We start from the raw sequence: 21,371 nt of genomic DNA, 5'->3' as shown, positions 1-21,371 counted from the left end.
ATGTGCACGCACAATCGATAATATGAACCACACTCTTCGATTCAGCTTTTCTGTGACTTCTCCACGTCAGCAACTTTTTTATCCATGTTCCCCAGTCGCGATGGCTAATTCCACAGATTCTGCGGATTGGTACCAAAATCAAGTGGTCTTTCTGACCGGTGCAACAGGAAGCCTTGGAGGGTGTTTGTTATACAAACTTGCAGTCCAGCTACCAACAGTGAAAATCTTTGTTCTCTGTCGTGGCTCGGTACGCAAGGCCATGGAGAAATGGGAAGCCTCTATGCCAGAGCAGATCGATGATATCTTCGACACAGGCAAAGTCCAATGCCTTATCGGCGATATTACCCAGCCTATTTTTGGGCTAGAAAAAAGGGAAATCGAAGCTTTACAACAAGAGGTCACTGTGGTGATCCATGCAGCTGCCAGCTTGTCTTTATTCCAAGACCTTCTGGGCACCATTCAAATAAACTGTTTACCAGTTATTTCGTTGGCGCGCATGTTACTCTCCTTTCAGAATATCAAGGCCCTCCTTCATGTATCAAGCATTTCCGCACTGAGTTTCCTGTCTCAAGATTCGCTGTTCGAAAGGCTAGAAAATGTCTCTTCAGATGAAGAAAGCCCTGAGAAACAATTAGCGGATATTTTGGCCACAGGCCAATCACCATACACCGAGCTTTTTATGTCACCATACGCACAGGCTAAATACCTGGCAGAAAAGCTTGTTCTTAATCTACAAACGCCGTTCCGGGTCCTGATCATTAGACCATCAAGTATTGGTCCAGCAATCCAGATTCCATATCCGCTTTATGGGCCAGATGGCGCAATTCCCATTCACACGTTTGCCCATCTCTTAATTGAGGGGGGGAAGTACCGGAATTTTCAAGACGTGATGCGAGTACCCCAGAATATGATTATGGATGAAATCCCAGTCGATGTCGTTTCCAATGCATGTCTTCTTCATCTTTCCGTCGGCTCCACAGGAATCGTGCATGCCGGCTCACAGCTTTATGCCACACTTACTGTGGGTGGATACATCAGCCAACTCCAGCGACATTTATCAAAAGACTTGAGCGACAAAGTCAACAGGTTACAATTGGCGAAAAACATGGACTTCGTCGACCAAGCAGATGAACTGCTTGGCCGCATTTCTCGGGAATGGAAGATTGATTGTGAGCGTTCTAAGGCGCTGGAGGCTACGAATGGACCAATTGATCTACCCCTTGCCGGTCGCGACTTTGACGACTTTGTGGACAGAAGGATCCAACAGCAAATTCGACGTTTCGATGCATGGGCGGACACTCTCATGCCAGCTCAAGGCTGAGTCAATTAAATATTACTCATTGACGACGAATATTGCAGTCAGGATTGCCTTGTGCCAAATATCGTATTCAGAAACGTGTTCATGATAAGGTCACGAGGCACAGAGTATAGTTCGAGACGTGCACACTAGCTGTATTCCATAGAATGAATCTATTGTTTGAGTGATCTAAAATTCTCAAGGATTTGGAAGAGCTATTGTTTTGAATTTGCGTTTTACACAGTTCCACGCTGCTCCCAGAACAAGCAAACCGACAGTGGATAAATGTGGCATCATGAATTCCCTCAAACATGACAAGTCGGGCTGCCTCAAACCCGTTCGTTTATATTCAATCTTCAAATAGTATATCAAACTGACCCTCTTGGGTGATTCGACTATGAGGGATTTTGAAATAGATCATGCAATAGAAGACGGTATGTAAATCAACCCCCCTTCCATTTGCTCCACTCAAGGCTTCCGGTATTTGGCTCGAAGATTCTCAACCGCAAGACTAGCCAGTGATCCAACAGTTCCAGCTTTCGATATCTCTGCCAAGCTGATCTCCAGTCCCAGATTACGACGTATCCAGCCCCGAATCTCAATTGACATCAGTGAATCGATAGCGACCTGGGCTATCTGCTCATCGTTCATATCCTCTGCATTAGCCATGTGCTGGGTGATCAACTTGCCAATCTCCCGAGAGATAGTAAGTTCAGTCTCTGGGTCATCCAGGATGTCGGGGTTCTCCTCGACCTTCGCAACAAGTGCCCTGAGATTATCACTTTTCAATTCTGTACCGACATCTTGAGTTGATTCAATATTGCGATGAATGGAGTATCGAGCCTCTGTCTCCCAGTTAGGGCAGATGGTGGAATCAGCCGAAGATTTAGAGGGTGTCAGTCCAACAATCACCGATGCATTCTGGACGGTTTGCTTAACGGCCGATCGGTTGATGGCAGCTTCTAGCCCTTTGATCACATCACCTTCATCCAAGAGATATGATCCCACCACTCGTACGGCATGCAGAAGCTCCGGGTTTCGGCTAACAATTCCAACATCTTCTACCGGACCCAGTGCAATTGCCGAGGACGCCAACCCCAGATTGCGGCGGTATTGGGTGAAGCTATCAAGAAACGTGTTCGCGGCAGCATAATTGATCTGGCCATTATTCCCAATGACTCCGACAATTGAGCCAAACACAACGAAGAAATCCAGGTTTTCCTTCTCAACGGCGCGATGTAGGTTCCAAGTTCCATTGACTTTAGGGGCAAGAGCAGAGGTCCAATCTTCGAATGTCATCTTTTCAAAGGTACGATCCTGATGAGTTGTAGGAATTCTGTTAGTTCATGTATTCAAAATGACCTGGCGGGTCTGTTCTTACAGTAAGCTTCACGGACAGCTGGAAGACACCAGCCAGAGGCTTAATGCATTTTGAAACTGCGTTCTGGACATCAGAAAGCTTGGTCACATCCCCCGCTACAGTCTGAACATGACAACTTTGTGCCTCTAGCTCTCTGATGTATGCCTGGTCGTTTTCAGACTGTCCAGCCGAACGAGACAGAAATATCAGGTAGCGCGCTCCATTTTCAACCATCCAAGTAGATATTGTCCGCCCTAGACCGCCTAGTCCGCCTACCAGCAGGTATGAAACCAGCGGTGAAAACGAAGCGGCAGGCGCAGAGTTGGAAACTTCAAGCTCGCTAATGTCATCTGGAATCTCAATCACAATCTTACCCATGTGGACACCCTGCTGCATGTATCTGAATGCATCTATCACCTTGTTGGCAGGGAAAGTCATGAGTGGCCTGATAGGTTTGACCTTCCCTTGCTCGCATAATTCCGTAGCATGTAAGAGCAATTTGGTCACATACTGGGGACTTTCCTCGGTCAAGCTCAATACATCCACGCCATAGAAAGCTCTGTTCCTGAGAAAAGGAGCCATGCTCAATGTGCCGTTCGTCAGGAAATCACGTTTTCCCAGTTCGATCATTTTCCCTCTGCTGGCAACACATTCCCATGAAGCATGTAAGAGCTCGCCCGCTAGTGAGTTTAGAACAATATCAGCACCTCGTCCATCCGTCTCTCGCAAAAGGTCTGGTAGGAATGTGCTGTTCCGAGAGTTGAAGATGTGACTTCGAGGAATTCCAAAATTTTCCATCAGGTATTGGACCTTCTCCTCACTACCTACAGTGGCAAATATCTATTCATCGTTAGTGTCTATCCATTCCCGGCTTGGAGTCATTAAAGGGTGTTTTTGGTTTACCTCTGCGCCAATGTTCTTGCATATTTGAATACTTGCTAGGCCAACACCGCCACAAGCCGAGTGAATCAACACGCTCTATTGGGTCAATTGATATTAAGACCGGGTAGCTTCTAGTGCGGGGAAGGAGTGTGGAATCTTACCTGATCTTTCTGCAAGTTGCCCAGTTCAATCAAAGAATAGATCGCAGTAACGTATACTGTGGGCATACTGGCTGCATCGGCGAGTGAAATGCCATCGGGAATTATCCAGCAGTGCTCCGGATCCATGGTAATCCGAGTTTTGAAAACCCCTTTGTAACACACAATGACTCGATCCCCTGGGGAAAAGCCTTTGACATCCGATCCCACACGTCGAATAAAACCACTCCCCTCGAATCCAATCTGGTCTTTGTGTCCAACAAGGCCCATGGCCACCATGAGATCCTGTTACTCTGTTAGCAAGTTTCAAGTCCCCCTTCAAGCAAGGAATATAGTCACCCGAAAATTGACGCCAATCCTCTTCATGTCGATCTCGATTCGGTCCTTTTCAAGTCTTTCCTCGGGGCATTGTATCCACTGCATAGTATCAAGAAGACCGGTGGATCTGATCTCCAACTTACGTACGCCTTTCTCAATTAGCTCAGGTGAAGTCACCTCAGTATCGCCCAGCATAGGCCCCCAATGGCATCTCCCAACATTCACAGAGCCCAGATAGTGTGAGAACTCGTACTCTGGACTTGTGCCTTTCGTTCCCCGTGAATTGTTTATCTTGTCGTATACAAGACACAGGGACATCGCTGCAGTGGTATCGAAAGCGTCAGTCTCGAAAATGGAAATATCAATACCCAGCTCGCGTCTGAGGTTCCGAGAAAATCCCAGTGTGAGGCCGTATCGAGGATCGCTACAGCGCATTTGCGACGAATGAGTAACCCAGAGAATCCGGTTGTTTTCGACATTCACAATATAGTTCTGGAATCGAATAAAAGCCTCTTCTTTCAAATTGTAAAGAAATGGCTCATGCATGTCCAGCAGGAAAATCAGGTCTTGTTTCCGATCCGCTGGGGGGTTTCCTCTAGAGTAACCCATTTTACCACATGGCCATTCTTACTGATTTTCGATGCAACTTCGGAGGCCCAACTACTGGGATCTCCGTTGTGAACAATGAATACTTGCCTTCTCTCCCTATCGACATCCACGGAGATTCCAGAAATCATAGTGAAGTTGTGTTGGAAAGGTTGTTCAAAATCGTGGGCTAATGCTTCGCATCCAGTAAATCCAGCCGCCTGGAGCTCACAGTCCCACCTCTCAGGGGATACGTATGGCCGTTCAGCTCGTTGGTCATCCTTTCCAATCCACCATCCAGGTAGCGTCCCCTAGTCTAATTAGCAATTTATCAATATCTTTTAGTAAAGAGAGGGATAATACCATCACGTAATCTGTCAACTTATACTCTATGCATCTATTAGTAAATATACGCCTGCTCACGGATTGTTCCAGACCTTACCAGGGCACATTTCAAACAATAGCAGCTTTCCTGTAGGCGACAGAAGTCTATGTACATTCTGCAGGGTCGTCTTCAGAGATGGGGTTGCGTGGAAAACCTGGACGCCTGTCAGTAGTGGGTACGCTTTTCTGTATGAGAGCACATACGTTTGAAGCAATCACGAGGTCAAAAGAATGAGGCTCAAAGCCCTGGTCCTCAATATCTCGCGAAATGTCAAGAATCTTGAACTCGAGATTCTCATAAGCGGCAAATTCCTTTTGGGCGGCAATGGTGAATGCAGCCGATACATCGGTGAAGACATATTTCGAGTAAAGACAAACACCCTCTGGTGACTTGAGATCATCGAGTGCATTCCTGGTCGCAGTGCCTGTTCCAGCGCCGACCTCCAAAATTCGCAATGATGGATTGGTGTTTCCAAGGAGCTGGAGAAATTCGAACCAGAGAGGAGCTGCATTGATGCATTCATAATACTTTCGTAACGATTCATCCTCCATCAAAATGTCTAGCGATGATTTTGCTCCTGATACAAGCTCAACACAGTTCTCAAAAACTGTCTGCAGGGCAGAAACACCACCGGAATGAACTGCGTCATTCTCATATTTCATGACTTTGTCATGAAGAGCAGCCACTCTGTCATTCGAACTCATCTCAATGCATGCAAAGCCTCCGTGAAGGTTCTTGTAGGTCCCTGACAAAATTTTGGAAGCCTCTGTGTCAATCCAGTTCTTATAATTGACCATATGCGGCTCTTTCGGTGTACACGAAGCTATCCGGGAAGCTGTCTCAAGGATGTATAGAAAGCTGGCCGGAAGTACATCTTGGCGAAATTCTCTTTCTTTATGAGAGATGACTGGTGGAGTAACCCATGAGCTGGGCGACGTGAAATCAATGTCTGGTATCCACCTAATTTCTGAAATGAGTGGAACAGATGTGTTATTCACTGGTCGATCCTGCACAGTGAAGAAAGTGGCTTGGTTGATGGATAACAAATGTATTCCGTTCGCAATCACGTAAGAAGACCCTGTGATGATTCCCGTCTCGTTCTGGGTCATTCTGCTCTCTATTTGCATCTCCGGAGCGTTACCTCCGATGTATATATGACCGATTGCAGCGGGGATAGCAAATCTATCAATGCGACGCGCGATTCCATTTGCCGATGCAACGCTGAGGAGTTGTAATGTTTGGTCAATAACTATGGGATGCATAGTATATCTGCTGGCGTAATCTTTCGGGTCAAGTACTGTTGCATTGGCTTGGTACTCAACCGGGTGGGCAAAGATTTTCGTGAGCCCGCGAAAGGTCGGGCCATAACTCACACCGTATTTACTCAAGTACCGGTACCATTGATCACTATTGACGGGTCGAATATTGGTTTTGATCTCGCTGGTAATTGGTGGATAGTCATAACCGGATCTAACCTGTCCCTGACAGTGTTTGGTCCATGCTTTGCCATCATACGCCGTGATGGTAAATACATACCACTCTGACTCAGCCATGTCATTGTACTTCTCTCGCCGGAGTGTGGTGAGAATCTCAACCGCTTGATCATCCTCCATCAGAAGGGGTGATTTCAAAACGAATTGTTTGATCGAATAATCTTCCACTCCGGGGTTGAGCTGCCGAATTGCTTCTCCAGCCATTGAAATGTATCCAGCGGCAGGGAACATGACATTGCCCTGTAGCACATGGTCCCATATCCATGGCACGTTCTCAAGTCTAAGTATGTTTCTCCACGAAGGCTCTAAATCTGAAGATTCAGCAACTCGGGCGCCAAGAATTTCATGATGGGGTGACTTCTGTTGCCGCCACTCTCTTGCCAGTCGACTTTCATGCCAATGTCGAGACTTGTGGAGCCAGGGGTAGGTAGGCAAATTTGACAAAACCATTCCATCGCCATTTGCGGCTGAGAAATCTATATTTCCACCATTCATGTGGATACAGCCTAGCGTGTGAAGCAGCTGAGACCTTGAATCTTCGACATAGCGCGTCATCGTGGGGATGTAAATTGGATCTTTCTTATGCGCAACAGACTTGAAGATTTGTCGTAAAGGGCCTGCAAGTGTGGAGTGTGGACCGATCTCTAAGAATATTTGGGCGTCTTCGGTATTTTTGAAAGTGGCTGTTATAGCATCTAGAAAGAGAACAGGAGCCTGAAGGTTCTGGCGCCAGTATGTCGCGTTGAGATCACATGGATTGGTGATTTTCGCCGAAGTTACACTTGAGAATAAAGGAAGCATATTATCTCGAAACTCGAGGTGGCTTGCAATTGACAGTTGATAGCCGTTGCCAACTTCAAGCATATGATCTGAAGGATTTGATGAAAGTTTAGCAGAGCACACGAGGAGGGCATGATGTCGAAAGTCGGTTCAGCTTACGGGAATGATACGCAGTATTGACTCGTAGAGGTCTGCATAATATATCTGGGAAATCCTTCTTGATCTTCGCGGTGATATCTCCGATGACTTTAATGTCACCTGATAGGGTGATGTTATCAGGACTGTTTTCACAGGCCAGAACCGCACCTTCTTCTAGATACGGCAAAATGGCCTGGCGACCAAGACCTACCGCCACCATTGCACCCTTCCCATCCTGAGATTGTATCGCTTTACCCCGGTAATAGGCAATAATCACTGCTGACGTGGCTGTGATTGCGCCAGCTGCATATGCCGCGGCGATTTCTCCACTGGAATGGCCAACAACAGATACCGGGCGAATCCCCATTTTTTTCAGTATATTCACAATCCCAACTTGAATGGCCGTGCAAAGAGGCTGGGAATAGGCAGCTTGGCTAACTCGGCTCTCACCACCCATCTTGGCGAGCTCATCTAGGTTGTCATAAGTTTCCTCCGTACGGCAATCGCGACAATGGTAGACTTACCCTGCAGAGACCAATTTGGAGGACTTTCAAGTTCCTGGAGTGCAAGGTCCATGTCTTGAATGTCTTTTCGAAAGCTTTCAAATGTATCCATGAGGTTCTTTCCCATCCCCGGCCACTGAGCACCCTGACCAGTGAAAACGAATACCAAGTCCGCTGACATTACTTGACTAGTCATGAAGGCACATTGGTCAATTGGCTTACCCGGGTGCACTACGGCAAAGGCGCGATGCTTCATGTGCTCTCGTCGCTTACCCAAGGTATAAGCCAAGTCAGGGAGCAGAGCCGGGTAATTGTTTGCATAGTCAATAATGTCTTGAATACGCTGCTGTAGAGATTCCTGAGACATTGCAGACACGGGAAGAAGACGTGATTCATTTCCGAGTGACTGTGTCAGCTCTGGTGTATTGGGGCCTTGTCCACAGTACGCAGCCATAGACTCCATTACCACATGTGCATTAGCTCCACCAATTCCAAAACAGTTGACACTGATTCTTTCCCTACGGTCCTTCGGCCATGCCATGGTTGAGGTCGGAACTTGAAGATTGGCCTTTTCCCATGGAATGCTGGGATTCGGCGTGTCGAAGAAAATGTTTGGTGGGATTTGGTTGTTTTCAAGAGCCAAGGCAGCCTTGATGATACTGGTCACTCCGGAAGCTCCCTCGGAATGGCCCACGTTAGGTTTGACCTAATCTGATCAGAACTACAATAGGAGATAAAAGTGGAGTCTAAGTGGAGCCTACTCACAGAGCCAATAATAGTTCCTTTTTCCCCAAATACCTTTGCAACCACAGATGTTTCGGCCGTATCGCCAACCGTCGTCCCGGTTCCATGACATTCAAAGAAGGCCGTCTGCGTTATGTCGTCTAGTTTGGCCTTCTTGTATGCCTTTCGTATGAGACGCTCTTGACTTATCGAGCCAGGTGTGGTGATACTCGGTGTATGTCCATCGCAATTGGTTGATGTTGCACGAATAACAGCCCTCACTGGGTCTTTCTCTCTTATGGCATCTTTGAGCGGCTTGATATATATCGCATTGATCGCCTCACCTCTCCCATAACCATCTGCCTTTCTATCAAAGGTTCGACATATCCCGCTTGGAGATAAAACCATGTTGTCCGACATGGTCGTAGTCATAGTGGGAGAGAAAATCAAGTTTGTTCCTCCAACGATTGCCGAGGTACATTCGCCTGAGTATATCGCCTGGCAGGCTTCATGCAGACCGACAAGAGATGATGAGCATCCAGTTTGAAGTGTCATACTGGGTTCAAGCCTTGGTTAGTGACCTTTTCAAGTAAGTAGGGAATAAGAATAAATTAATGGTCAGCCTACCTCGGGCCTTGGAAGTCATATTCGTAAGAGACTCGGTTTGAAAGCGCAAACTGCCCTGTTCCAAGAACATGATATCGATCAGTATTCTGGAAATCCTTGCTTGCCAATTCAAGCCAATCCTCGCCGTATACTCCAACGAAACATCCAATTTCCTTTCCCCGCCAATTTGTCTCTCCAGCACTCTCCAGACACTCCCAGACAACTTCCATCAGCTGTCGCTGCTGCGGGTCCATTCTTTCTGCCTCGAATTTATTGATGGAGAAGAATTCGGCGTCAAACAAAGCCGGATCCTCTTTAAGGAAGTAGCCCTTCCTCGTTTTCACAGAGTGTGGCTTAGAATCGCTATAGAATGAATCCAGCTTGTACCGAGTTTCGGGCACTTCGCAGAGCCCATCTCTTTTCTCGATCAGAAATTTCCAGAACTCATCAGGCGAATTCACACCCCCTGGGAGTCGTAGGCCCATGCCCACAATTGCGATTGGCTCACTAGGGTTGGAGTGCCATCTGGCCCCCGCCTCTGGTAAATCGGATGCATGCCCTTTAGTTCCGGTTTCCTTGCAAAATGAAGTCTGGTTGATTGTCAAAGTTGGGACTTTGGATTCAAGGGATTCTGACTGCTTGCTGTGCTCGCTTCCGAATAGTTGATTGCCTTTGTGAAGAATCTCATTTGCGGCAAGTGGGTCTGGAGGAAGAGACATTTCCAGTTGGTGAATTTGGTCCGGGGTATTGAAGATTTCCGCCTGATAAGATATTTTGTAGTGAATATTATCCATACAAGAGATAGCCAAAACAACAGTATAGACTTTTTGAATTTCGCCAGCGTTCAGTAAAGCTTTAGTAGGCTCGAGAAAGAAAATTTTCCTGGGGAGTCAGTGTATGGCTATGTAAGGAGTAATCTGTTTTGGAAGCTGTAAGGGGGCAAATACACGTCTTTAAGTTCGATGTATCACGCAAACGAGGTGAGTAGCAAGATCTCAATGATTTAATAGAGTATTCCTTTTATTTGGCCTTGGTGAAGAAAGTCGTGAGTGTTCAAGAAAATTTTCTAGGGTCTCGAAAAAGCGAACGTGCTTATGAATTGTCACATGGCGCTATAAGGTTTACACTCATGTACCGCTTCTATGTGTAAAGCTTCTGAGACCAGTAGCTAGTAAAATCATGCTGATCAAATGGTATATCCTTTAAGTTCAACCTAGGAAAGAGAGTCAAGACTTAAGTATGCTCAAGAAACATTCTGGCGTCTCGAAAAAGAGAGCATCAATGGCACGGCATATCTCAAGAGCGAATCCTTGTGAATCTGTTATTTATTGGCTTTTCAAGGGTGAGCAGTAGAATTACATATTCTGATTGCATGGATTTTTTTTCTGCTCAGCGTCGGAAAACCAATAGGAACACAGATGCACGAGTCCAACCCAAAAGTAATACTTCTGTGATTGAGCCGCACATCTAGAGATTGCCCCGTGCCTTTACGAATTCCATTTTTCAATTCCCTTGAATTTGTGAATTATTTCAAGGTATCTGAAGAAAAAGGGGGAATTGAAAATAGAGTAAATCATAACAAGTTCCAATTTTCTTTAAGGCACCTTTCCCTAAGATAATGGTTCTCAGGTTTGACCGCTCTTTTCAGGATTGATGATGCTTTGTCTCCAAGTACCACTTGCCATTTGCTTCAAAACCCAAGGGACCAATGTTTTTACACGACTACAACAGCATCTTCAGGGTACAATGATACCGTGGGCGTGAAAGTCCCGCGCCGCGCACCCGGTGAATTGGACACGCTATGATGTACACATACGCCAGAAGTTAGAATGTTGCATTCCATACATACTCAAAGTAGAATCGGAATGTGCACTTGCAACCTTTTCCACGGGTGTTTAAAAGGATTAGACACCCGTGGACGCCTATGAACCCCTATTGATTTTCACGTTGTTGAAAATCTCCTTATTGTCCTTTTCAGCGTTGTGCTCGATTTTATCTTTTGGACCGCCATTTCCCGAACACTATGCTTCTCAAACACATATTATTACTCGTCGCGATCACCGCCAGCAACGTTTCCGCGATCGCCAACAGCCAGCAGACTGTTGATGGCATCAATGTTTTGACCAAAAAAACCCTGGCTACTAGACAGGCCATTGAGAATTACAATGGGGGTTTTACGGGCGCTCTGCTGGTTGCAAAGTCCATATACACAGCCCATATGACTTCTGAAAATATACGAAAGAACCTGGACAGCTCCGATCCATTCGATGGCGAGGATGGCGATCGGACGATGGATGCATACAATCAATTCGCTCCTGTGCTCCTTGACACTTTGCGAGCTGGGCAACACAAGGTGAGGAGGCCTGCAAATTACATTCTCGAGCTTTAATGACTGAATATCTGCACTAGGCCCCTCTATTTAGGACTTCCGGGGTTGCATACCCAGCCCAAGCCATGATCAGTAACCTGTACAATGAAAAGGGCAGATTCGAAGATTCGATGCATGGGCAATTGTCCAGTAACCATTCCCTCATGATTAAACCTTCAGTGGACATTATCGACAGAGAGTTCAAAAAAACCTTGGATGCCTTCAGCTAGGGAATTTGTATAGCTAGGAATTGCCAGAAGTTGTCGCAAGCTTAGGCGCCTGGGGAGCTTTTTGGAAAACTGATTAGTTAATCAGTCCTTGGTGGATGGAAAATCGTATTCCATTTTTCCTTCTTGTTTCATTCCTTTGCAATTTAAAAGAATATCTTATTTCAGTCTGTATGAATTCTAGGAAATATCCCATCGGTTTTGTGAGTTGACCACGTCGGGCGGCTCTCAGGCTGCCGTACCTCGTCTTATGGCAGTAAGTAGGCTTCGGCAAAATGGGTTGGGCCCTTGGGGGCCCTAGAGCATTTGTAATCAATAAAAAGTCTCGGCAAAATATATGTAAAATCAGGCCAGAATCAGGCTATTATCAGGCATAAATTTTACCCTCATGGGCCCAAATGGGAGCATAAATTTTATGGGTTGGGGTAGGCCCTGGAATTTCGAAATGGGGGCTCATTTGCCGAAGCCTAGCAGCAAGTCACTTGGAAATTAGTCAATTAGTAGTTAGATCTAAGGATGCAGGCCTTGATTGTCGCAAGGGATTATGAAAGGAATGAAGGGGTCAAAATACAATAAATACTGAGGTACATTTATCTCAGGTGACAGCAATTCACCAGACCTCCATATTCCAAAATTCCTGTGTTTAGCTCGACTATCCATCTCCCATGCTCGATAACATCCAAGATCGCGAGTTCACGTAGTAAATCTTGGAAAATTTGAATTCTTTATAAAAGGATCGGGTATATATTCAATCATTTGAACACATTACAATTGATGTATTCATTGGTTGGGACATGATTTAGCGGGCGCTTTTGGCGGAAAGTTGACCTCTTTGCGCCCTTCCTATCGGATGTGGATGGTGTCAGTCACTACCTTGTTTTATGCCAAGTTTCAATCAATCCGTGTAGTCAAATCTTTATCGTACTGTTTCATAGATTGAGATATTAAATTTAGATCGTAACATCGTGACACCCCCGGTCGTGGACCTGGGCACTTTGGATGGCTTACTTAGCCTTTTGGGCATGTCATTGGAATATATATCCTATTATCTAGCTGATCAAATTTCCCAGGGCAAAGTTGTTTTTAAGAATTTCAAGATTCTCCATGCACGCCTGTTTCAAAGAGGACCCAAGAGGAATTTCGAGTGAATAAAGATTAGATAGACATCCTACGTAGCTTCCAATCATTTGGCAATTTAGTGCTGGATTTCACATGTCGACCTCACTTCCAGAGCTCCCGGGAGACAACCTTGGAGGGTAATGCGCCATTTTGACCGACTAAAAAAAGCCATTCATACGTATTCCTCAATATATGACGAGCCTTTAGCAAAAAGCGGGTAAGAAATCTTCATTTTTGGCCAGCGATGAAGCTTCTCGGATCGAGATGCAAATCAGGGAGGCAAAAATCTCCGATACGGGGAATCGAACCCCGCGCTTCGGCGTGAAAAGCCGACAGGTTAGCCACTACCCCATATCGGACTAATGGGTTACATAATCACACATCATAGTTCCATGACAGTAAGCCAGGCTGAGCATCGCGACGCAGCGACTGTGCGATGTCTCAAGAGTTGGATCAAGAAAGAACTGTACTGGGAATGGAAAAAAGCAGAAGAAAAAAACAAAAGAACAAAGTCAAACAGCTGTAAAGAGAGCGCATTTGATGCAACAGAAGAACGAAGTGAAAGATCACCAGGGCAGACCAAAAAAGGAAGAGCAAAAAAGAAAAGATATGAATGAGCTCCCACGCCGGGAATTGAACCCGGGCCGACCCGGTGAAAGCGGGCAATCCTAACCACTAGACCACATGGGATGATTGATGAATTGGTGTCCATGTCACAGACCATGACCACCAGCTCTGAAGCCCTGCACTTGGTCTCCATTAACAGGACTATATGGAGTAGCATGATTTTCAATATTCTCCAATATTGGCGAACTTGAGAACCCCAAGCAATTTCCTTTGTTTCTACAGCAGGTATTGCACTTCCGAAACCACTCTTTCTCACCTTCTCCTCGAACTCCGCTCTCATCTTCAGAAGTCTGTCTACTGTCCCCTCCTCAAAGTTCGCATTATTTGCTGATACCCTCTCTTCATATTCCAGATCTCTACGCCAGCTGCAACCCATTTTTGGGGACCATTGAACCGTCAAACTCACCTTGTCAGCTCTCACCTTTCCAACCTCTAATCTCTCAGTATGTCAACGATCCATTTGCAATGAATGGTGAAGATTCTTGAACTGACATGTATGCAGGGATGACGTCCAACACTCTGCCATCCTCCCCAACGATTGGGGGCACTAGTGTTCCCCCCGGCAAGTGGGCAGACCTTGCGAAAGAATCGCCCTGGATACGGAGTCAAAGACATGTGCAAAGGAAGGGCACGTTGCTGAACTCGATGAGTTTCCTGCCGCTGATCCGCGAACCGACGATCAGACCACCAGGCAGAACTGGGAAAGGAAAACAACCGTGGACGGGAATGTCTTTCAATCACTTGATGGCCCAGCAAAAGTGCAATGCCGAGGCTCTCCTGGCTCAAGCGACTGGGGAACTACAAGAGGGGGACCAAGCATGCCGACACTGTCAAGATGGCAAAGGAATTCTTCACGGTTGTGTCCGTGTTCCTAATGAGAAATATTGTGCCAATTGCCATCTTTGCAGCGCAAAAAAACGCTGTAGTTTTCAGAGTGAAACCGGTCTTGTCCCTCCCAGCTCTACCATGGTCTCTGCACAGCCGGTTGAAGAACAATCATCTTCCCTCGCCTTGCCAGAGCTCACCCAGCTCCTTAAACAAGCTACAAACGAGAAAAGGATACTCGAGGGACTTCTTACAGAGAAGATTGCAGAGATAGAGCGTCTAGAGGATATTATTAAAGTCAAGAATGAGCTAGAGTTGCTTTGATTAGAGCTGGCCTTGGCCCAAAGCTGGTGCTGGTTGCTACTGGAATGACCCTGGGATACAGAATAAAGATCTCAAAACATCCTTCCTTTTTTTTAAAGTATTTTCAACCCCTTTTCTAGAAACGCTCCCAGATACATTTTAAACCGAGACTGCCGCATTATCTGGAAACTCAGCTCATGAGGTTCTCCATATCTTCAATGAGCTTTTGGATGACGTCTTGAATATCCTCGATGTTATCATCGGTTGTACTCAAGCGTGTATGAAGGTCTCCGAGGAACGCGTGACGCAAGAATCGGAAATAGTCTTGCATTCTCTGAGTCAGGCAGGGATGGTCAGGCCCAAGCTCAGCCTCTGGGTTCTTCCTGGTGGCCTCAACACCTTTGCTCTGAACGACCCGCACTTCGGTCTTCAACGCTTTCACTCGAATCAACAGAGCCTGCAATTGCTTCACAAGGTCGTGGAGCTCGACAAAAGGTAAGGTGATCCTCTTTCGACGCCGGTTTGGTGCCACGATGGCCGAAAAACTGCATTGGTGACCATTCCTCCCAAAGTGACAGTTGCCGCAGGCCTCGTTACCCTCCACTTTTACACAGTGGGCAAAGAGCCCCTCGTCGCGCTGGCAGGAATGACACTGGTAAAGGCCGTATTGGACTTCTCCAACCACTTGGATCGTCGCCGCTTCCACATTAGCCAACTGGCTACTGGTTCGCTGGAATAGGATATTCCCTGTAAGAACAACATGTTTGCCCCAGCGGATACTAATCTCTTGCTGGGCAGGTAGCCTTCTCAATACTCGGATGAGCTCAGACTTGAAGGTACCCCAACAATAGCGACTGCAATCTCGGACTTTAGGATAAGTGCGGCCCAAGGGCCTGGGCGCAACACTGCGGTCCCGGCTTTGACGAGTGGGATCTGGCTGTCCTCACCCAGCTGGAATCCCCGTGGTCCCGGTTCGTAGCTAGTGAAACATTAGCGGCTGGCTTCACGCAAAATCCGGAGATAACTTACAGGGTTGCACGGTCAGAATTGGTCTCTGGCGCTGGGCGATTACGAAGGACTTCAGCCTGGAAGTTTAACTCCACACGAGCCGTTCGAGATAGTCGGGCCTCAAAGGCATGTTGGGCGGCAAGGGTTCCCGAGAGTCGCGCCTCATCGCGAGATGGCTGAGGCTTGGTTGGCTGAGAAGCAACCTGTGCAGGAGCCTGCAGAGGCTGTTGATTCTGCACTGTGTTACTGCCTCTCAGCATACTATCAATCTCATGAGTTAACCTGGTCCAAGGTCTCCGCGGGGGGTTGGGCTGCGGATTGGCATGAATGTCTTCGTCTTGTGGTGGAACGTTGATTTCGGGCAGATGAGCGGTATTCGATTGCAGCTGGGCGTCAATCTCTACATCGTGATCGGTAAGATCCAACAGAGTCTGATCCGCTTGAAGCCGACCACTGAATACATCTGGACGAGGCTGGGATGGCCAGAGCTCATTAGACACATTGGACTCATCGTCCGATGACATTTGGTATTCTTGGAGTCCTGGCAACTGACCAGATCGACGGATGGCAGGGGATTCAGTCAAATCATCGAAAGACGTTTGAACATCGCCGACAGCTCCGCGCTGTCTGCCGTCGGTCGTGGGAGGGGTGATCAGACTACCCTGGTCATCCTGACCCTTGTCAGGAGGTTTGCTAAACTTTTGTCTGTGAGGCTTCTTCAAGGAAATAAGTTGTGACTCACTGTGGCATGTTGTTCAAGTATTGAACCTTGAGAAAAGTAAAAGGAAAAACACAGTGCGTAGATAAGAGGAGATTTGAGTGCAAGCAGCTGGGAGGAAAGGTTGAGTGTAAGTGGCTGGGAGGAAAAGTCGAGTGTAAGTAATGGTAGAAGAGTGGAGGTGGAAGAGGGCAAGAGGGACAGAAGAGGATAACCCCTGAAGGGACTATTGAACTGAATGAGTTGGGCGTGATATTGAAAACAAAAACAACGTGAATAAAAACGCGAATAACAACGTGAATAACCATAGTAGGCCTTGATTCAGATCTGGTCCTCGTCTGGCCTGGCATGACCCCGGTATATAGGAGCGCGATAATTGAACACCTTGAATCAAGTCAAACACCCTCACCATTTACATCTAAAGTAGCTTATTGTATATCGTGTCACTCTTTTTTCCCCCAAATTGATGAATGGCTCCGCATTTATAAGCTGTGGTACAACTGTCTTGTTGAAGTTGCATCGTAGATGTTGACGACCGTGATGGCAATTAGCATAGTGCCCCTCATCAGGCACCCGCACACACTCCGTGTATAGTCCTGACTCTCTGGCACAATGATCGCATTGCTTATGTCCGTAATATACCTACTCCTAGGTCGTCCGGGCGTAGGTGGTCTCAAGGTTGTAGAGCCGCTACCTGATGACCATCATGAAGGTATCGATACCTGTGTTCTCGTAGTACTGACTCCCTTTTGGCAAGGAGGCCTCTGATGCGGTACGACAGCGTGCCTGGTGTCGTAAGTGGGCCTTTCACGTGTGGTATATCGCAGTCTTCGATGACGAGCATAGAGGATGGGAGATTAGTTGATACCACCAAGTGTGAGTGGCTCACAGAGATCGACGCTGTGCTCTAGGTTACCCGTAGAGGTTGTGCTTGTGTGTTCTGAGGGGGCCGGGCTTGCATCCGTTGACATCTAAGCATATATTCGCCTCGCCATGAAAGGTACACTCACTTCATGAATGATTTTCCCTGGTAGTTTATGAGCCAAGAAACTGATTTGGATCGTGTTGGTGATGGGCGATATGAGAAGGAGTTAGATTTGAGGAATCGACCTGAGTGGTGTGAATCATCATAGCAAGAGTCAAGAAAAATAATTTGTCATTTGAAAAGCCTAGACTACCTGCCCTTACTAGTGCTTTTCCTTAATTGTATTTATAGTTATAGGTATAAGGGCATCTCGATCTGTTTTTGGATAAGGCATGCTATTGCAATAGAAAGAAGCGAGACTATTGATACAGCTCTAATGGTGAACACGAAATCCAGATTAATAAACGCAACAGGATTACATAAAAGCGATTAATCATAGCGGCGAAATCAACAGAGACCATAATCATCCGGGATGGGCGCATCATCTTCTCGAGAAGTTTCCTTCGAGTGTATCCTTGACGTGTATGGCGACAAAATCATCGCCTGGCCCATAATAAAGCCCAAGAGTGTGGCTATCTTGGCATAGCCAGTCTCACTGCCATGCTCGCCACTCTTGGTGGTAAACTCTGAGTGGAAGTTATACTTCCCTTCTTCATTGATGCGAATGAAGCGCCACTCTCTACCATTCGTCACGGCGCCATAGACAGTGGCGCTTCGGCCAGGCTGTAACCGCCTCTCTTGATGAACACATGCTAGAGATGAAACATGGATTAAAATTTGCATCAGAAGGGAATGCGATTTTGAAGACATTTACCCATGTAACCCAAGGCCTGTTCATCACCAGTCTCACAGCGACCGCGAGGCTCCGTAGCCTTTGCCTCAATCACGACGAGATTGATTGCCTTTTCAGGCCCATCCCCTTTGCCATACCAAAGAGTGTAGTCGCTGGCTCCGCGGAACCGTTGATCCTCCCCTTTGACCGTCACCAGGTTCGACTCTAGGACGGTTTCCATCTGAATATGTAGGGGCCAAGTGCCCGAGACATCGCAGTGGCCATCCATGACCTGGTCAAGAATGCTAAAGAGGACAACGTCGATTACGACCCTAGCAGCAGCCTCATTTGGGAATGAGTATGCCATGTACTTTTTGGCTCGTTGTATCGAGGTCACTATCAATTATCAGCTTTACAATCCACTGTACTATGAAGGTGTAATAGGAGAAAGACTTACAGCAGTCGGCCGGTATATCCATTGGGATCATGTTGCGAGGGGGCCAGGGCTGTAGCTTCTCGGATCCAGGTTTCTCCTCTGCAAGCCCAAACGCCTCATCGATTTGGGAAACCGTCAAGTCACGAATCGCCTTCCATGTGAATTCATCAATGCGAGAGGGGTGCAGGACCTCCTTTTGCCGCTGTAATGCTGTTTGGAGCATTGGAACTAGGCAGTCTGCCTTTGAAGGATCGATCTTCATACGTCGGGTATCTGACCCGAACTGCCTCCAGATCTTGTTGACCTGGTTCTCGACCTCCTTCTCTTGATTGGACTTCTGATTCTTCTTCTCCGCCATCTTTGAGGGTGAAAGCAAGGATGTTTCCGTACAGCGTTGAATGAAAGGAAAGGAAAAGATGATGGTGGGGGAAGGAAATGGAAGTGAGAGTGTTCACTTAAGACTGGAAGGTATAATAATAGGACTAGACCTATTTGGGACAGGGGTGTTTGCGCCGCCCTACAGCCGCACCGTATCAAGTTGAGCGCTCAAGTATAGAAAAAGCACTAATTCATGAAGCTCTGACCATATCAACTAATTATTGTGGATAAGCTATAGAGATTATACCTATTAATGGACATCGTAGAAGAAAAGCCCCGATTAAAGTCATGTTTACCAAGGTCATGCTAGGGACAACTTGGATTAAACTTGCACCGAGATTAAGTCGGCCCCTATAGCCTAATCATATCTCTCCCTAAGGATCTTCCTATATCAACTATTTCTTCCTTATAGACCCACCAGACTTTCCTGATCAACGAACAAGCCACAGGTATACCTAGTTGCCTTGAATCACTGCTCGAGATTCTGCAAGAGCCTTCTGAGCAAGATCACACACAACACCAAGATTACCAATACTGACAAAATGATAGATGACCTTCGCATGCCTCCACAATCCTCTCTCCAATACTCATTTGTCCCAGTCACCCAACGCTTTCACTCCCCAGCTCGATCCTTGGCACTCGCTGAGCTCAATCTCCAGCTCCTCTACCCTCCTACAAGATCTCCCTAGAAGTCCATCGAGTCAACAGGCAGTAGTTCAGATCGCAGTGGACCATTCACTAAGAGGGCCAAGGAAGAAACAAAAGACCGCTATGGTATTGCATATGTTATTGCAAAGGAAGATCTTCAGGTAAGCATTCCCATTCCATGCACAAGAAAAGGCTAATAAGAAACGCAGACGAAGGTATGGGAGATAGCGAACTTTTTCAATTTCAAGTATAGGTCTTCTAATAACGTTATTACCCTATGCCAGCGCTGCCACGTGGAATTTAACTATGCTTATTATCCAAGATCTATTTAAATTATATATCAAACGACACTTTACCTACAGCTGGCCTGATCTTTCTTGTCCATGCTATTTTACACAAGGGAAATTATTTATCCCATGTTGTATTGATCAGTATAATGATTATATGTTGGGTTTCTTGAGTTTTCTTTCAGGACAGACTCTAGCTCAAGGCATTCAACTCTGGTAACGCATAAGGTTAAAGCTAAGGTAGAAGGCCCACGGAGCCTTGGCCCTTTGGACCGGGGTAACAGCCCTCGGCATCGGCTCCTCTCTGACATCAACTGAGAACCCAACTCCATCCGACTCGGGGCCAGGATTCAAAAAGGCATCGAAATCAAATTGCAAAGTGGTGCTTGTCTCCTTGCCTTTCTCAAGAAGATACTTCGAGGAACCAGCCGTAAACTCGAGCCTCCCAACCTCTGGTACCATCACAATGCGCCACGCCAACAAAAATCCTGCCACATTCCAAGTCACTTCCTCAGAGCCAGTGGCAAAAGTCGTAATATGGTAGTGTCCGGCTTCATCGCGCCTTTTTAGGAAGTTCTCGGTATATGTGTTCACCCAGGCATCATAGTACTCCAAGACTGACGGTGGAGACGAAGTAAGTAGCTCTTCTGGATCTACCACAGTATCCCCTTCTTCGGGAGTAACATCACCTGGATCTCGCCAAATGAAATCTGTGCCGTAATCTGCGAAGATACGATTGTGTCGAGGGTTTTGTGTCGGTGTAGATTGGTTGGCAGATATGGTAGCGGGTTCGGATGTCGTTATCTCAACAATAGTCGGGTTTAACTGGCGTTGTTCTTCCAGTCCATTTGACATTTTCAAAACCAAGTCAAAGCTGGTTTCAATCAGAGTGGAGTTTTTATTGCAGTCGAGAAGAGGCTGTTCAGTAAGGCTTCTCCGTGTATTTCCAATGTTCCTGACACTTTCGATGTAATGCTGAGATTGCGACTGGCTGCAAAATACCGCGAGGGGCTTGAGAAGACCAGAAGCCATAGCTGTAGACAATAATTGAGCTGGCAAATTCAACAAGGATACTTCTCACATAACTAAGAAGCTTCGATCTGGTTCTATTAACACGCTTCGGTGTATTGAAAGCCAGGTTCCCGTAAGGCAGTGCTCATGTACACAGCCCAAAACGGCTATCATTAACCGTTTGAGTCATTTGTTTTTGAACCCATAAAGGATTCTGGCACTCCTCCTGTTTGTTTTTCATCAAAGTCAACTTTGGATCAATATTATTAGATGCCAGTTTCATATACAGAAGCCATAAGCGTAAGGCGTTCGTTCACCTACAGGGAAGAGACCATATAGTGCTGGATGGAGATGACGTCATGCGGTAAGGCAGTACTGTGGCATCAGGAGGTGTTTTGACAAGTAGCCATCGGTTATTCGCCGGACATAAGAACAGCCCGGGTGGTCTAGTGGTATGATTCGCGCTTAGGGCAGCAACTCCTAAGCACTCC

General features: G+C 46.6%; 7 protein-coding genes across 7 annotated transcripts; 3 read left to right on the top strand and 4 right to left on the bottom strand.

The window, feature by feature from the left end:
• Positions 1–100: 100 nt before the first annotated feature.
• On the top strand, positions 101–1,321 carry N7503_010620 (male sterility protein-domain-containing protein; the record flags this gene model as incomplete). The annotated part of the gene is made up of 1 exon (XM_057070166.1): positions 101–1,321. One exon carries the CDS (start codon positions 101–103, stop codon positions 1,319–1,321), a length of 1,221 nt encoding a protein of 406 aa, XP_056916777.1.
• Positions 1,322–1,765: 444 nt separating this feature from the next.
• N7503_010619 (type I polyketide synthase) lies at positions 1,766–9,947 on the bottom strand (the record flags this gene model as incomplete). Its single annotated transcript, XM_057070165.1, has 14 exons — positions 1,766–2,614; positions 2,679–3,497; positions 3,561–3,635; positions 3,701–3,982; positions 4,037–4,596; positions 4,647–4,911; positions 4,964–4,989; positions 5,043–5,139; positions 5,189–7,347; positions 7,418–7,867; positions 7,921–8,073; positions 8,122–8,605; positions 8,665–9,178; positions 9,250–9,947. The coding sequence occupies 14 exons, from the start codon at positions 9,945–9,947 to the stop codon at positions 1,766–1,768; spliced, it is 7,431 nt and encodes a 2,476-aa protein (XP_056916776.1).
• Positions 9,948–11,251: 1,304 nt separating this feature from the next.
• N7503_010618 (cell wall mannoprotein 1 family protein) lies at positions 11,252–11,826 on the top strand (the record flags this gene model as incomplete). Its single annotated transcript, XM_057070164.1, has 2 exons — positions 11,252–11,581; positions 11,638–11,826. 2 exons carry the CDS (start codon positions 11,252–11,254, stop codon positions 11,824–11,826), a joined length of 519 nt encoding a protein of 172 aa, XP_056916775.1.
• Positions 11,827–14,061: 2,235 nt separating this feature from the next.
• N7503_010617 (DUF3716 domain-containing protein) lies at positions 14,062–14,718 on the top strand (the record flags this gene model as incomplete). The annotated part of the gene is made up of 1 exon (XM_057070163.1): positions 14,062–14,718. The coding sequence occupies one exon, from the start codon at positions 14,062–14,064 to the stop codon at positions 14,716–14,718; it is 657 nt and encodes a 218-aa protein (XP_056916774.1).
• Positions 14,719–14,887: 169 nt separating this feature from the next.
• N7503_010616 (DUF3716 domain-containing protein) lies at positions 14,888–16,455 on the bottom strand (the record flags this gene model as incomplete). Its single annotated transcript, XM_057070162.1, is given in 4 exon segments — positions 14,888–15,526; positions 15,538–15,676; positions 15,727–16,410; positions 16,448–16,455. 4 exon segments carry the CDS (start codon positions 16,453–16,455, stop codon positions 14,888–14,890), a joined length of 1,470 nt encoding a protein of 489 aa, XP_056916773.1.
• A 1,340-nt stretch (positions 16,456–17,795) lies between these two features.
• N7503_010615 (uncharacterized protein) lies at positions 17,796–18,914 on the bottom strand (the record flags this gene model as incomplete). The annotated part of the gene is made up of 3 exons (XM_057070161.1): positions 17,796–18,100; positions 18,163–18,516; positions 18,578–18,914. 3 exons carry the CDS (start codon positions 18,912–18,914, stop codon positions 17,796–17,798), a joined length of 996 nt encoding a protein of 331 aa, XP_056916772.1.
• Positions 18,915–20,076: 1,162 nt separating this feature from the next.
• N7503_010614 (uncharacterized protein) lies at positions 20,077–20,901 on the bottom strand (the record flags this gene model as incomplete). Its single annotated transcript, XM_057070160.1, has 1 exon — positions 20,077–20,901. One exon carries the CDS (start codon positions 20,899–20,901, stop codon positions 20,077–20,079), a length of 825 nt encoding a protein of 274 aa, XP_056916771.1.
• Positions 20,902–21,371: the final 470 nt, after the last annotated feature.

The sequence above is a fragment of the Penicillium pulvis genome (assembly GCF_028828015.1).
Source record: "Penicillium pulvis strain IBT 33274 chromosome Unknown scaffold_8_segment0_segment0, whole genome shotgun sequence".
NCBI classification, from domain to species: Eukaryota; Fungi; Ascomycota; class Eurotiomycetes; order Eurotiales; family Aspergillaceae; genus Penicillium; species Penicillium pulvis.
Note: the sequence above shows the minus strand (reverse complement) of the source record. Positions and strands in the feature narration are given on the sequence as shown.